This window comes from Microcaecilia unicolor, chromosome 6 (assembly GCF_901765095.1).
Source record: "Microcaecilia unicolor chromosome 6, aMicUni1.1, whole genome shotgun sequence".
NCBI lineage: Eukaryota > Metazoa > Chordata > Amphibia > Gymnophiona > Siphonopidae > Microcaecilia > Microcaecilia unicolor.
Window position 1 is genome coordinate 286,017,333 of NC_044036.1, and position 16,148 is coordinate 286,033,480.

The 16,148-nt window shown below is 42.0% G+C and overlaps 1 protein-coding gene across 1 annotated transcript in view; it reads right to left on the reverse strand.

The window, feature by feature from the left end:
* The window catches only part of ADAMTSL2 (ADAMTS like 2), a 73,715-nt gene that overhangs the window by 40,519 nt on the left and 17,048 nt on the right, over positions 1–16,148 (reverse strand). The window contains exons 5-11 of the mRNA XM_030207700.1: positions 12,802–12,904; positions 9,487–9,632; positions 9,258–9,381; positions 5,353–5,433; positions 2,585–2,760; positions 1,574–1,889; positions 561–942 (exon numbers count right to left, since the gene is read on the reverse strand). Of these exons, the coding sequence (XP_030063560.1) occupies positions 561–942; positions 1,574–1,889; positions 2,585–2,760; positions 5,353–5,433; positions 9,258–9,381; positions 9,487–9,632; positions 12,802–12,904 (1,328 nt within the window). The remainder of the gene's footprint in view (positions 1–560; positions 943–1,573; positions 1,890–2,584; positions 2,761–5,352; positions 5,434–9,257; positions 9,382–9,486; positions 9,633–12,801; positions 12,905–16,148) is intronic.

Here is a 16,148-nt window from a genome sequence, read left to right on the forward strand (position 1 = left end):
CAATTTGCCCCCCCCCCCCCAATGATGCAACTTCCTGTTTCCGCCTGGGCAGATCATGGCAGAGGGAAAGTTCCAGGGCAGCTGCAGGCAGTTTGTGAGGATGGCTGCCACTCTGGAGCCCATCTAAGAAGGAAAATAAATTTTAAAGAAGACTGAGAAGGTGAGGGGAAAGGAGGGAGACTGAGCGTGGTGGGAGAAGGGTAAGAGATGCCCAGACCGTGTGGTAGCAATGGCAGGTGGGGAGATCATAGGGGAGGGACGAGATGGGATCGGGGCCCCCTCCTTAATTTCTGCACTGATTGGCATCTTGGCATGCCCACTTACACCAGTCATTGACATGGCATAAATTATACGTCTAACTTTTGAGGCACCAAAGTGGGTTTGCACTAGTTTTCTATAACAGCTAGTCACACCTTAATGCTGATATAGACTTGGCACCCAGCATGCCTCATTGTGGTGCCTAATTTGAGGCACCTAATTATAGAATTACCCCCATGTGTACTTCACCTATACATAGACTTGGTTAGTCTAAAAATGAAGCAGAATAGACAGAGGCATACCTTGTTCTGTTTGTCTTGTTGACTGCGAAGTTGGAAGGGGAGACAGTAGCATTGGAAACCTGTGTCTCAGCTGATGTGTTGGTCATTTTGTCACTGGTCATCTCAAAAAATGTCCCATTGATGTTGAATGGCTCAAATCCCTCAGCTTCCTCATAGTCTGGGTACAGGCTGTCCGCATGGGACTCCCAAGAATTGAGGGTCTCTCCTGATGAGAAGAAGGTCTTTACAGTTATGTTCACAGAGAGCTCTTTTGAGTCAGAAGTCTTGTCTGGCTGTTTCTTCATAATAGTGTTTTCCGATACAGATTCCTTTGAGATAAGCTTGGATTTGGAGTTCTGATCTTCTTCTGTTATGATGTATGCATTGCTGGTTATGTTGGAATCTATTGGCAAGAAAATAGATGGAAAATAGAAGGTGAACAACAGTTTCTATGGTTAAGGGTTGGAGGTACTCACTTCTCTTATTTATTCTTAAGAGTAAGTAGTGTCATTATTAGACACAGTCTGTACTATAAAGCACTAATCTGTATTGTCTGGCTGCTCATTTCTGACTTCCAAGTTCCAAATAAACAGCTGTTACTTAAAAGACATATGAGGTTGTAACTATACCATTACTAAAAGCAGGGCATAATACCTCATCTCAAGGACAAGTGTACAGTCCATCAGACCCTGAAAGATGCAGCTGTCAAATGTTTCTCCATAGTAATCTACTTGGACCCTGCTGCAACCCCCCCCCCCCCCCAATCATATTAACCCCCCTGTTTACTAAGCTGTATGGCAATGCTGACACAGCCCATTCAAAGTGTTGGCATTAGCACATGGCAGCCACTAGTGCGGCTTAGTAAATAGGGGGATAAGTGTTACAGTGTGAAGAACAATAATTTGTAAAAAGCAGATTTACGTATACATAGGCAAGAACCTGACATTTTTAGGATCTTCAAAGATCACCAGAAATACCAAAGATAGTAAAACCTTGCATGTATTAATGTCCTCAGATACAGAATTATTTTTTACCTTTGAAAGTTTTGCTCTTTGTCTCACAGTCCATTACTTCTGTCCTCTCGTACACCTCATTGGTTTCTTGGCCTTCACTCAGGTCAATGTCTTCCAAGCTGCCCTTCCCTCTTAACACCTGATTCTCCGGATCTGCTGTCCCTTTTGAGATCTTTCCGTAGAATGAGGTGTTCTGCAGCATGAAGTCTTCAAACTCCTTGCTCTCTTCACTTTCAGAAAAGGTGTAATGTATTGGTGGGTTGTACTTGGTGTGGGACTTCCTTTGAATTGTGTATTCAAATGTAATGGAGGGAGTCTTACCATTTTGGTTCCATACCTAAGACATGACAAACTCAATTGTTGGTTTGTTTGGTTTTTTTTTAAGTTCCTTTTAAGCAACAGATCAATGCATGAATCCCACCTGAACTGGACTATAGGTACCCTCCTAAACAATAATTGTAATTAACCTATTACAATAAAAGGTTAGCCATTAATAATGCTGGATTGGCTGAAATTATCCCTTCACCCTGCGCCTGTCTCTTTGCACTGCAGCTCTACAACAGCCAAAATAAGAACTGTGACACACATCACATCTCAAAAAGCAAACAAAACAGAAAGGAATCAGCAGCATAAAAGAGCCTCCTAAAAATAAAGGATCAAGGACTCAAAATAGACTTGTTTAGTTACAGAAACAAAGAACAGACAGTGAGAACTGACAGATTCTTATCCCTGGCTAGTTTGGTATTCTATGTTATTGTGATAACTGGTAATTAACACAGACTAAACACAGGACTGCTGTTAGATGTGTCCAAGGCAGATAATTGGGAAGGAGCTCCAAAGCCTGTAAGCAGGTTCTATCTTCTGCAGGTTTATGCAGGGTTGGGGGCTCCCTGTGACATGGGAACCCAGGGCCATGGCCCTGGTTGCAACCGTCCTCATCCTAACACTGGCCCTGTCTTAACAACAACAAAACATATACACAAGAAAATCAAACTCTCTAGTTTAGGCTGCAGGCTTCCAAGTAAAACATACCATCACTTTGAGGCCCTGGCTGGTTGGTCCTTGAGCTACAATGTACTCAATGCCAGTCTCATAAACATCCATGGGCCTCCTGTACTTGAACACGGTGCCTGCAATGTTGAAGTTCTTTGGGCTGTCCATTTTATAGTTCCCATTGAAAAAGAAGACGCCATCGTCATCTGCAATAGCTACCAGAATGCAGCAGAAGATCAAGTACTTTAGTATTACAGCAGCTATCTGATGAAAAAGCCAAAGTAACTGGCTCAAAGTCTCACTGGAGAGTCAGGTAAAGGGTTATGTATTTAATATACTGCCTTTCTGTGGTACAATCAAAGTGGTTAACATTTATTATAAGCAGATACTCCCTCTCTGTCCCTAGTAGGCTTGTAATCTATATGTTTGTACCTGAGGTAATGGAGGGTTAAGTGACTTGCCCAGGATCACAAGAAGCCACAGTGGGAATCAAACCCAGTTCCCCTGGTTCTCAACCATTAGACTACTCCTCCACTCCCTAAAATGTGTCTTATAAAGTAGCTTTTTGAATAGTCTTCTGTGTGCAAATAAAGGCCGTATAATCTATATGCTCCATTTTACTGTAAGCACCATGTCAGAGCTGCTTGTTCTAGCCCCAATACATTTTGAGGCTAATTTTGTAAAAACTTGCTTAATTTATGCAGCCAAAAGGCACAAAGTAGGTGCATATGTTCCCTCTGAAAATTATTTCATTGAAAAAACCTGCATACAGTTAAACCTTGGTGCTATATCCAATTGTCTGCATAGCTAATTAGTATACACACATTTATATTATTATATGAATATTTTTGGATTTTCATTTCATTTATTGGCTCATATCCTACAATTATCAAAGCGATGTTTGGTTCAATGTCGCTCACAATTGAAATATAATACTATAAAAAATCTTTCAGTTACATAGTAATAAAAACTATTTCAAAAGATTTTCAGACACAATAAAAGAAAGAGAAGAATGAATCATACAAACAAAATACATGTTACATTGATCCCATGTTATTTCCTAAGCCCAGATCATAATAATTAATTTTCTACTAAATTGAAATTTGTTAAAAAGATGGGACTTAAGCATTTTACAGAATAACAGATAATTAGTTATCCAACTTCTCTCTTTTGACAGTGAATTCCACAGTTTTGTTGCAAAATAAGAAAACCCTGCGACAAGAATTAATTTATAAATTACTCCCCTATAGCTAGGAAAATGAAGTAGTAGGAAATCGTGGGCACCTATCAGGGCATTAATGGGAGATCCAATAAAACACTCAAATAATCAAAGGCCAATCCATACAATATTTGAAACACAAAAGCTAAGACTTCAAAATGCACCCTAGCTTTCACAGGAAGCTAGCACAACGCCTGCAACAAAGGGGTGACACATTGATAGCATGAAACCTTTTTTAAAAAAATCAAGCGTGCTGCAGTATGTAATTTTTTTAGTCTCTTATCTTTACAGACTGCATAAACTCCATTACAATAATCAATCTGGGATAGGGTCAGCATCTGAACCGATAATCAAAATGTCTTAATTGAAAAAAAAAAACCCTTCTTCCTAATTTCCATAATGTTCTGAACACCTTTGAAGTAACCACTCATATTTGAGCATCAAAATTAAAATTTTGATCTATTATAATCCCTAAAACTCAAGCTTGATTCCAAAGGAAAACTAATTTGACCAAGCGTAAAACTACAGTTTGAGATTTGACAGTAGGGACTTGATATTACTAGAAATTTGGTCTTTTCTTAGTTTACTTTTCAATCTAAAAGTTGAAGCCCATGATTCTATGATGCTCAATTCTAATTGAATATCAGCTAGTATGTTCTTAATTTCTCCTACAAAGGGAATATATACCATAACATCATCTGTATAAATGTAGGACTTAAAGCCCCTCGCTTCTAACTTCCTCCTCAAAGGTGCCATCAGAATGTTAAATAAAATAGGTGATATTGGGGATCCCTGAGGAACACCACATTCTGAAGCCCAAGGGGAGGGAGTTAAGCATCTTTACCTGGTAGGATCTAAGTCTAAGGAAGCCAACTCTATCCCAATTCTGCCCCCAGGAACACCTTTGCTCACTACAAAAAAATGTATGTATGTTTAATTTACATAAATGGCTTTCCAAATTATACCCTTCAAAGAACTGTCTCAGATTTCTTTAAAAATATTACAGCCATAAGGTTACACATATGTGCAAGGCCAGTGTTAAACATGCTGGTGCCCAGAGCAGAAATTTGTAAGGGGGCCTGAAAACCTGGCAGCAGGCTGTATATCCTTCAGTTCTGAGCAGACTTGGCAGCCCCCTGTGGCATGATGCTCCATGACAATTTCTTTGCTTAATGTTCTCACCCCCATCCCACCCCCAAATGCCAGACCTGGACATGCAATAGCTGGTAAGCTATTAGTTTATTTGGACTTAGCTCATCCATTTTCATTGGTAGATCAAGATGAATTACATTCAGGTTCAGAAGAAATTTCTCACATAAGTCAGTAAGTTTTATGCAGACAAAAAGTTTACAAAATCTGGAACCAAGCTCTGTTCAGAGCTTACTGCTCTTTATTACATCAAGCCCTGTGTTTGTACCTGAGACAATGGAGGGTGAAACAGGATTTGAACCTGGCCTCTTCAGGTTTAAATTACAACCTGCTGATCTAAACACTCATTTCCTCTTCCACTTAACAGCTGAATAAATGGACAACAGATGACTAAAGGCTGAGTATGGTATTTTCAGCTCCAATCACAGATCATACATACCTAGAACATCAGCAGATTTCTTCCGTTCTACTATCTGGATATTTCTTGCACCAGCAGGAATGTGTGTAACCAGAGAGTAGCCTATGAAAAACTACACATTAATGAAATGAAAACCTTGTAACAGCTAGAAAGAATAACTGTGGGCAGAACAGTTTAATGCTACAGTCATGTATCCTACGCACGTAAAGAGGGGCCTTTCATGAGCTTGGTCTTGAAGAAATTGAATTGCCCTACTGGTGCAACACCTGGGAAATAATAGAGTTACACCTAAACTGACCTAAGACAGTAATCATTTTTCGAACACACTGAGCTAGCACACAGCACATTAGACTAAACCCCAGTTGGACCTCCGTTCCCTGTTTCTGTAGATGCTAAACAGTCAGTTGCCTACAATTGGGGTACATGTAGTTGGATGACTTGGAACTGTACACTACAGCCACCTACGGGTAAGCCCACTACAGTGCTTCACTGAAGAGGACTTTCTATGTGATTCTAGACCAGGAAGAATGCAGCTCTGAAGCTGTCCCTTCCTGGGACATCAAACTTAACTTCAAGCATGAATGAGGATACATAAGTACGTAAGTATTGCCATACTGGGAAAGACCAAAGGTCCATTGAACCCAGCATCCTGTTTCCAACAGTGACCAATCCAGGCAACATCCCAAAAATGTGCAAAACATTTTATACTGCTTATTCCAGAAATAGTGGATTTTCCCCAAGTCCATTTAATAACGGTCTATGGATTTTTCCTTTAGGAAGTCGTCCAAACCTTTTTAAAACTCCGCTAAGCTAACCGCCTTTACCACATTCTCTGGCAACGAATTCCAGAGCTTAATTACACATTGAGTGAAGAAAAATGTTCTCCGATTCGTTTTAAATTTACTACATTGTAGCTTCATTGCATGCCCCCTAGTCCTAGTATTTTTGGAAAGCGTGAACAGATGCTTCACATCTAACTGCACCTATGGTTACCTGTATGCTAAAAAATAGTGATTTTATTTCTATGGCCACTGGTCACCCTAGGGTTATGTTGATAATTTATGGTAGACATATGTTATGTTCATATTACCATGGGTCATTATGGATGTTTTATACATTTGCATTATCTTCACTAACTGTCATTTTATTTTATGTACATGCTCTTGCATTTTTATGATATAATTTTTTTATCTCTGTATTGTCTAGGGACTCCTGAGGCAGGCCTTTGTGGCCGAAACATGATTTATGTCGAGTCCATATCACTCTGAATAAAGTCTCTGAAGTGAACTGTTTTAATCCATTGGACATTTTTATTCTGCATCATCCTTCATGTCACCCCCACTGTGTGTGTTTTCCTGTTTCACTGGTAACCTATACATCAATGGATAATTTTCAAATTATTGACTCTCACTTTTAAGGTTCACATGGTAGGTCTTCCTCTTTATCTGAATACACTCACAATTCCTTATTCTCCAGCTCATCTTCTTCGTTCTCTTAATGATCACTGACTTATATTACCTGATCCTAAGTTCGTTCAATTGGAGTTCACCAGAAATAATGTTTTTTTTTAATGCTGCAACCTATTTCTGGAACTCTCTCCCACTCCAAATCCATGCTGAGACTTCATTTAAGGCATTTAAACCTGCACTAAGGGTTTGGCTTTTTGTCCAAGCCTTTGAATCTTTCTAAATGTGTTCCCCATTGAGAATTTGACACTGTGGTAGTATGTTATGCCTTTTAGCACTCCGTTGTTTCTGTGCATCTGTTTTTATTCCTTCCTTTTATATACTTTATTAGGGAGTTGGTTTCTGCTAAGACCTGTTATTTTTCCTTTCCAAATTGTAGTTCTTTTCTATTTCCAATCTTTTACATTTTATTTATTGTAAACCGCTGAGACCTGCAAGTTAACTTTGACGGTATAGCAAATTTTAATAAACCATAAACCACACAATATCTATAAAACTGCAAGTGATGCATTATTAACAACAGAACAAACATAGCAGCACAATCTAGTCTGACTATTACAATGCGATTTATGCCAGGTGTAGGGAACAATTGCTGAAGAAACTCCAAATTGCCCAAAACACAGCAAATAGGGTATCACCGTTCTTATCTAAGCTGCATTGGCTCCCAATTAAAGCTAGGGTCACTTTCAATTTTTGTGATCTTATCTGCTAGATATTGTTTGATATGTCTCCTGACTATATGCCACGTCTTGTTGACCTTCCACCACCTAATGCTCTACTAGGGGCTAGGAGTTATTTACAGTTACACTATCCGAGCAGTAAGAAAATTGAATATGTCAGTTCTTGAAGCAGGTCACTCAGTAAGTGCTTCACTTGCCGCACGGCCATTTCTTTAAAAGGAATCCAGCCTTTTATCCACTACTAGTAAAAAAGGCCCGTTTCAGTAGGCAATGAAACGGGCGCTAGCAAGGTAATCCCCCACCCTCCCTCGCTGTCTCGCTCTGTCCCCTCCAAGACCCACGCCCCCCTCCCTCCCGAGTTCCAAACCCCCTCCCTCCCAGTTCAAGGCCCCCTCACGCCCCTCCCACCAAGTTACAGACACCCCCCCTCCACGTTACTGACCCCATGGACCCCCCTGCTGCGACCCACTCGACCCCCCCCCTTTCCGCAAAAAACCCTTTCCCGCCGCCGTCACATACCTGTGCTGATGGGGGACCCCAACCCCTAACAGGCAAAGTCCTCTTCTCGTCTGCACCGGCATTGCTTGCTGAATGGTCTGATCAAGTTTCTGTGCGTGCATCTGACGTCAGACGCACACACAGAAACTTGATCAGACCATTCAGCAAGCAACGCCAGCACAGACAAGAAGAGGACTTCGGCTGTCGGGGGTTGGGGTCCCCCGTCAGCATAGGTACGCGACAGAGTTGGCTCGCGCTGCTATGTTGTGATTGGGCACTGTCGCTGCTGACGCACCCGGAAGTGGGAGACGTCATCATTTCAGGAGATGGATACAGAAGCACGAATGCCTCAAAGCTTATGTCCACGCAGTCAGCTTCAGAACGTTGGAGGTGCATTTTATTAGATAGGATGGTAATAGGGGGCCTCAGCACACATCATAAGCACGCACTGATGCAAGCGCAGGCCCTCTTTTGCCGCAGCTTAGTAAATTGACCCCTCAATGTTGGAACTCCTTACCTATATCTGTCTGTGGTAAATGTGATTACATGACATGTCGAAAAATGCTAGGCCTTCCAGCAGATTTCTGGGAGTGGTCCCTGATCTTCCTGTTTAGGCTGATCTGATCGCTCGTACCTTTCTGTCTCCCTTTCTGATCCAGGCATTGTAGTGTTTTTTATTCTCTGTAATATTGTATGATGTAGTTGTATTCACTTTGTTGAGTGTACTTTAGCCTTGATTAACTGTATTGTTAGCCACGTTGAACTCAGGTTGCTGGGATAATGTGGGGTATAATTGTCATAAATAAATAAATGTGCATCAGAGGTTATCACTTTCTGTATTCTTCCAGTCAAAATTCACATTAGATGCAATTTAAACCTGCTCTTAAAATTCCTGGCAGGTTCAAGAAAACCAATCCAAAAGTAGGCCAAGAAGGGTCTTTATTGTTCTTACAGTGAGTCTAATGGAATCATGATTTGTCACTTCCTATCCTGCCCATCCCTGGTCCAAAATACTACAGTCTTTTACCAGGACTCCTCAGGTGTCAACGTAAGCTTCTTAACATGTATGCACAGGTATTTAGAAATGCAAAGGTAAGCATCTCAGTGGTGCTCCACCAAAACATCACTGGCACTAGGGTTAGAGCATTAGGATTCATGACCAGGTCTAAAAATCTTATTGGCCAGTTAAGGGTACTTTCAACTGCTTTTGCCTTCAATTTTCAACATGGTGTTCCTGCTTTAGGTATAGGCTAAATGAAAGACAAATAATCTAGAACCTTACCAAGATGAGATGCCCCTTTCCTGTAGGTTCCTGTTATGTGACTACAACTGCTCCCATCTCCCTGACAAACCCCACATTTATCCAGTATGTGAGTGGAGAACAGAATGCCATCACAGCCGATGGGCTGGGGAGAAAAATGGTAGGTAAAAACACTGGTAAGTGGACAAAGCCTAGTCTGGAACCATTTGAATGTTGCTGCTAAGAGTCATACTGTAAATGTCTGAACAACCTCACATTTTCCAGATACACAGACACCTCGGTAATCGCTGTATTTGCAGGATGTTCCATCCCGTGCCTGGACCATTAACTGTCTCTGGCCATCTACAGTAGTGCAGTGCAGGTCACAGGGCTTGCTCGATATATGCATAAAGTCATCTAAGGCAAGAAGAAAAGTCAGAAAACCCACAGAGAAGTCCAAAATCACAAAATCAATTCCCAAGAAGCCAGTAGAACTTAAGATTTTTAATTGTGTGCTATGGTAGATAGGAGTTAACTACGTGAAATACTGGTAAATGCTCATTTGGGTCCGATCCAAGCAAAGGGCCTATACTGTGTATTGAAGTTGGTCTTTTCTTGGCCTGGCAGAGATTGAGAATCTATGTAGTAAAAAAAAGAGGGGGGGAGGTTAGAAATCAGCACTGACCCCTTTGGGGACAGATTGATGCTAAAACCATTGCCTAAGCAGAAGTACTTTAAAAAAAACCTTCAAAATTCTGTTTATAAAAACATTAATCTCTGCAATGGAATAAGATAATGTAACAGACTAATTGCTTCAGAGTAGTAGCATCAAGTCAATGGGACTCAGGAGAGCACCTTTCAGTGACTGAGGACATTAGTTTTAATTGTAACCCACACTGATACATGTTATGAGAAGTGAAATGTCAAAATGAATAAATTAGATCAAAATGAACTGGCAGAAGAAATGCAATAACAAATTAGCACGGCCTGAAGCAGGCACACCCGAACTTCAACACTGGTTTATCAACTCATGTAACAAATTCTATAATTCTACCTTTATCAGATACATAGCTACAGTGGTGGTCTTTTCATGGGAAAGTCACATGGTATAAAACTAAATTTCCCAACATACTCCTGGAAGCATACCAGAGCCATAAATTTCACCCAAGCAGCCCAGAGAAGGAGGAAGCCCACTTATGGCTGCTCCCATATCTTCTGAGGTATATCAACCCTGCTCTGGGAGCCCTTTTTGATATTTTGCTTGAGATTTCTAAATTTGAATTTCTGCCACTGAAGCATACCTAATCAGGTGAGCTTTCTATCTATAATGAATAAGCATGAAAGATTTGCAGGCCTTGTAGATTCTTTATGTTGGTGATCTTGAAAATCAGAATTGTTAAATGTGCCTTCAAGACCTGTTGGAGTCTGACCATGCCTGGTCAATAGCTGTCACTACAATAGAGAGGTGTCCCAGTGGCTTCCCCATGAATCATTTTAGCATGACACAGATGATCCCCTCAGAAAGGGAAAACAGGGCCGGTGCTAGGGTTTCTGGTGCCCTCCTGCAGCCTATTAGTCAGCGCCCTTACAGTAGCCACACCCCTTTTACCGGCCATGGCATCATTGAAAATATTACACCAATATAGGAGAAGAAAAATAACTTTTTTTTTCCATTATAAATAATTTCTGTAAGCTGTTACAGCTCCAAAATGACAGAAACCAAATTAGCATAAAGACCAGGAATTAGGAGAACAGGGAATTAGGAGAACAGTCTTGCCAAACCTGAAACAATATGTTATCAAAATCTCAGAACCTAACAAACAGATCTCTATTCAGACACTTGGCCTTGCAGTCACACATGCAGAACAGAGATAGCCCCTCTTCAAATTTAACCTGAAATCCTAAGAAGCTAGACTCTGCATGCAGCACAATACCAGAAAAACAGAAAGAAACATTGCTATACATTGCAAAATAAGACAGCAGATGTAAATTCTCAAATTGGACATATTCCAAACACTAAAATAAAATTATTTTTTCTACCTTTGTTGTCTGGTGACTTTGTTTTTCTGATCAGGTTGGTCCCAGTCTCTGATTCTCCTGCTCTCTATCTGTTCTCTTAACTCTGTTTCCAGGGCTTCCTTTCCATTTATTTCTTTACTTTCCTCCCTTCTTCTTTATTTCTTGCCCTACATCCATAGGTAAAAGCTGGGTCCTCCGCAGACTTGACTGGAGAAGGTATAGAGTGGATCCAGCTTTTGCCTATTTTCTCCATCCATGTGTAGTTTTTCTCCTCTTTTCCCTTTCCCTCATCTCCATTCAGTATGCTTCTCCTTCCTCTTTCTTCTCTCTCTTCCATCCATGTCTAGCATTTTTCCTCTCCCCCCTCCATCCATGTCCAGTATTTCTCCTCTCTTCCCTCCCCTCCATCTATGTCCAGCATTTCTTCTCTCTCCCCTCCATCCATGTGCATCTCCTGCCTCTGTCTTCCCTCCCCTCCATGTCCAGAATTTCTCCTCTCTCCTCCATCCATGTGCATCTACTTCCTGTCTTCCCTCCCTTCCATCCATGTCCAGCATTTTTCCTCTCTCCCTTCCCCTCCATTCGTATGCATCTCCATTCTCTGACTTTCCTTCCCTAAATCCCTATCCAACATTTCTCCTCTCTATCCATAGCCAGCATTTGTCCTCACTCCCCTCTATCCATGTGCATCTCCTTCTTGTCTTTCCTCTCCCCCATCCATGTCCTGCATTTCTCCTGCCCTCTCCTCCCCCCATCCATGTCCTGCATTTCTCCTGCCCTCCCCTCCCCTCCATTCATGTCCAGCAATTCTCCTCTCTCCCCTGCCCTCCCCTCCATGTCCAGTGATTCTCCTCTGCCCTCCCCTTCCATCCATGTCCAGCGATTCTCCGCTGCCCTTCCCTCCATTGTCCAGCAATTTATCCTCTCTCCCCCACCATTCCATCCATGTCCAACGATTCTCCCCTGCCCTCCCCTCCCATCCATGTCCAGTAACTCGACCCAGCCCCTACCTGCCCTCCTTTTAAGCCCCTGAGTTCCAGTTCAACCTCAGTCCTCACCTGCCCACCTTCTTCTCCCACAACAGCCCTCCTTTCCTTCCTGCCGCCCTGCCTTTAAAACTTTTTATTTTACCTGAAGTTGCAGTGGCAGGTTTGGATCGGCTCACTTCCAGCTTTCCTTTCCCTTCCCTCTCAGTGTCCCTCCCTCGTGTAAAGAGGAAATTATGTCAGAGGAGGGCGGGACACAGAGGAAAGGGAAGGGAAGGCTGGAAGTGAGCCAATCTGAACCTGCCACTTTCACTGCCGCCGCTGTGACTTCAGGTAAAATAAAAGTTTTTAAGGCAGGGTGGCAGGAAGGAAAAGAGGGCTGTTGTGGGAAGCTGAGGGTGGGCAGGTAAGGATCATGAGGACCTCTCCCGGCAGCGGTAGGCATGGCTTGTGGCACCCTCCAGAGGTCGGTGCCCCCTTGCCATGCTTACCGGGTTTTACCAGCCCTGAGGGGAAAACATCGCAGACTCCAGATCTGCCTATCTACACATTTTGCAAGAAAGAAATGCAAAACTTGTTACCAGGATACAATGACTTCCACTGATAACTTCTCCCATTGTAGATATGGGAATTGAATGATGAACACTGTTCCTCTCGAAAGCTCCTTCCATTCATGGGGCATTCCTTTAAATAAAATTAAACATGCTAAAATGGATTATAAAAATAAATATTGACACATGTAACAAACAGTCAATAGCAATAGAAACAGAATGGCATGAAAGAAAAAGAACCCTGAGCCAAAATGTAAATCAAACTATTTATAATATAATTTTAAATACATCAAAACGTTTAAAAATTGAGAAATTCATTTTCCTCCAAATAAATACAATACATAAAAACCCTTTTTCATTAACTCTATTTTATTTTTTTATTTGGTTTTATGTTGTGATTGCAGTTCAAGTTGGCATTCTGCCTGTGTATATATTAATAAAGTTTGTTATAAGCATAAGAAAAATCCTTTTTCACACATGAGCACTGCTATATGCCACTCACACTTTTCAAAACTCTATAGGAATGGTACTGTGAGTAAGAAATGCTTGCTATTGTCACATTCAGATACATTCATATCACTACCGCAGGTCTAGTGGGTGGTCAGTGCTTATCAAGTGTTCAAACAGGGAAATATATATCTTTAAAAATAATTGAAAATGCTCTCCACTGTTAACTTGTGAAGTATTTGCAGACAGTTGAGAAGTAATTTTAAAAACCATTTCTCACGTGTAAAGCATGTTATACATGGGGAAATGGCTCCCATACAACTGTATGGCTGAATATGTGTGTTTAAGAATGCATGCTGACAAAATGGTATGTACTTATATTCACTGTGCATTCTAGGGGCCATAGTTAGAGATGCAATGTCTAAATGTGGGGTAGAGATGCAATTAGGGATAGGCAATGATTAAAAATTCCAATGGCGATTAATTGCTCAATAAAAACTTTTGATCGTGCAATTAATTGCACTTCATCACTGCATGCATTTTGGGCAATAAAAAAGAAAGTTTCTCTAATGCATGAATTTCCCACCCCTACAGAGCGGTTTAAAATAAAAGTAATCAATAACTACAAGAAGCAGGAAATGGAGCGCCAAGTAATAGATAGGAAAGACCTACAGGCTTATTTTCGAATGGGATCGCCGGCGATCTTCTGACACAAATCAGGAGATCGCTGGCGATCTCTCAATCCCGGCCAAATCGGTATTATCGAAAGCCGATTTTGGCCGACCACAATTGCTTTTTCGTTGCGGCGCCGGCCAATCTTCAAGGGGGCGTGTTGGTAGGGTAGCGAAGGTGGGAAGGGGGCTACAAGATGGCTGGCTTCACCTTATTATGAAAAAAAAAAAAGGCCGGCTCGAACTAGCATTTCACCAGCCGGACTTGGTCCATGTATTTTTAGGACCAAGTCCCAAAAAAGAGCCCCAACTGACAGATGACCACCGGACGGAAGCGGGGATCACCTCCCCTTACTCCCCCAGTGGTCATCAACCCCCCCCCCCCCCCCCCCCCCACACACACACACAAAAAAACAATTAAAACATTTTTTGCCAGCCTCAAATGTCATACCCAGCTCCCTGACAGCAGTATGCAGGTCCCTGGAGCAGTTTTTAGTGGGTGCAGTGCACTTCAGGCAGGTGGACCCAGGTCCATCCCCCCCTACCTGTTACACTTGTAGTGGTTAATGTAGAGCCCTCCAACCCCCCCCCCAAACCCACTGAACCCACATGTAGGTGCCCCCCTTCACCCCTTAGGGCTATGGTAATGGTGTAGACTTGTGGGCAGTGGGTTTGGGGGGCTCAGCACACAAGGGAAGGGTGATATGCACCTGGAAGCCAATTTTGGTTTTTTTTTTAAAGATTTTTTAAGTGCCCCCTAGGGTGCCCGGTTGGTGTCCTGGCATGTCAGGGGGGCCAGTGCACTACAAATGCTGACTCCTCCGACGGCCAAATGCCTTGCATTTCGCCGGGTTTGAGATGGCCGGGTCCGGTTTCCATTATGGCTGAAAATCGGAGCCGGCCATCTCATCTAAACCCGGCGATCCACTGGCGATCTTGTTCCAAACCCGGCGAGCGATTTGGCCATCGCCAAGCGTATTATATGCTTGGCTCCACCTGCTTATGGCGCCGGCCCTGAAGATGGCCGGCCATTGATTTCGCCGGCGCCGTTCGATTATGCCACTCCTAACTACCCAAGTATTGACACTCTATCATCAAATAAAAAGACAAAGAATCAAAACAGGATTACACTAAAGACACACGAACAAAAATAAATACTGAATACCCTGGTCTCTAATCGCAGAATCATTCCAGTTCTAGGCTGTGAAAGCTTGATGAAAGAGATGTGTTTTCAGTAAGATAAGAAAGGTGATATAGGATGTTTCAAGGCGGAGAGGTTGTGGTAAAGCAATCCATAGGGCTGGTGTAGTGAAAAAGAAGGCACTTGATCTGGTGGATTCCCATCTGGCTTTTGAAGGGTGTGGGAGTACTAGTCTGTTGTCATTCAGTGAACGAAGGGTACGAGATAGTGTATATGGATAGGAAGCAAGGTAGGTGGGGGAAACCATTGTGAAGAACCTCGTGAGAAAGTTAAGATTTTAAATTTGATTCTGAACTTGATGGGTAGCCAGTGCAAGAAGTGGTGATACTTATCAAAGCGAGATGTGTGACAGAGTATACGGGCAGTTGTGTTTTGCAGCATTTGTAATCTTTTCAGATTCATTTTTGAAATCCCTGCTTAGACAATATGCAATAGTCATATCGCGAATGTAGGAAAGTATGAATCGACCGCAGCTTGCGTAGAAAGAAGAAACCTATTTTTATGACCTGTGAGATCTGAGGGCCAAAGTACAGAGCAGAATCTAGAATAACACCAAGGTGCTGAAAAGATGGGACAGGTATAATGTTCTTACCAAACAAACAAGGTGTAATTGTGGTCTAGAGAGACCATCGAAATAGTCTCTGAAAACATGTACAATCGGAGTGAATTGATTGATTTTCAGAATATATGTCAGGCATTTTTATTAAAATCAGTGATAAGCTTGGTTAATTTGGGCATTTTTGTTTAAGTCATTACTAAGCTTGGCTAATTTATTTTTAACCACTATCTATTTGGCGTTTTAAATTCAGTTTATAATTATTGTGCCTCAAACTGTTGTTGTTGTCCAAGGAAATAAGCTGTGTTTTTAAATTTTGCCTCCCACCCCAATCTCTCCGATGCCCCCCATCCCCATGTTTACCTCTATAGCGGGGCTTGGGATTTTTCCTCCTTCCTTGGCACTGGACAAAACTCCATGTCACCCCTGTACAATTAGGCTCTGCAGATAATCAAGCTGCATGGTACAGGAAGTTGGGGAAGTCTCGTGGTTTCAGAGATAA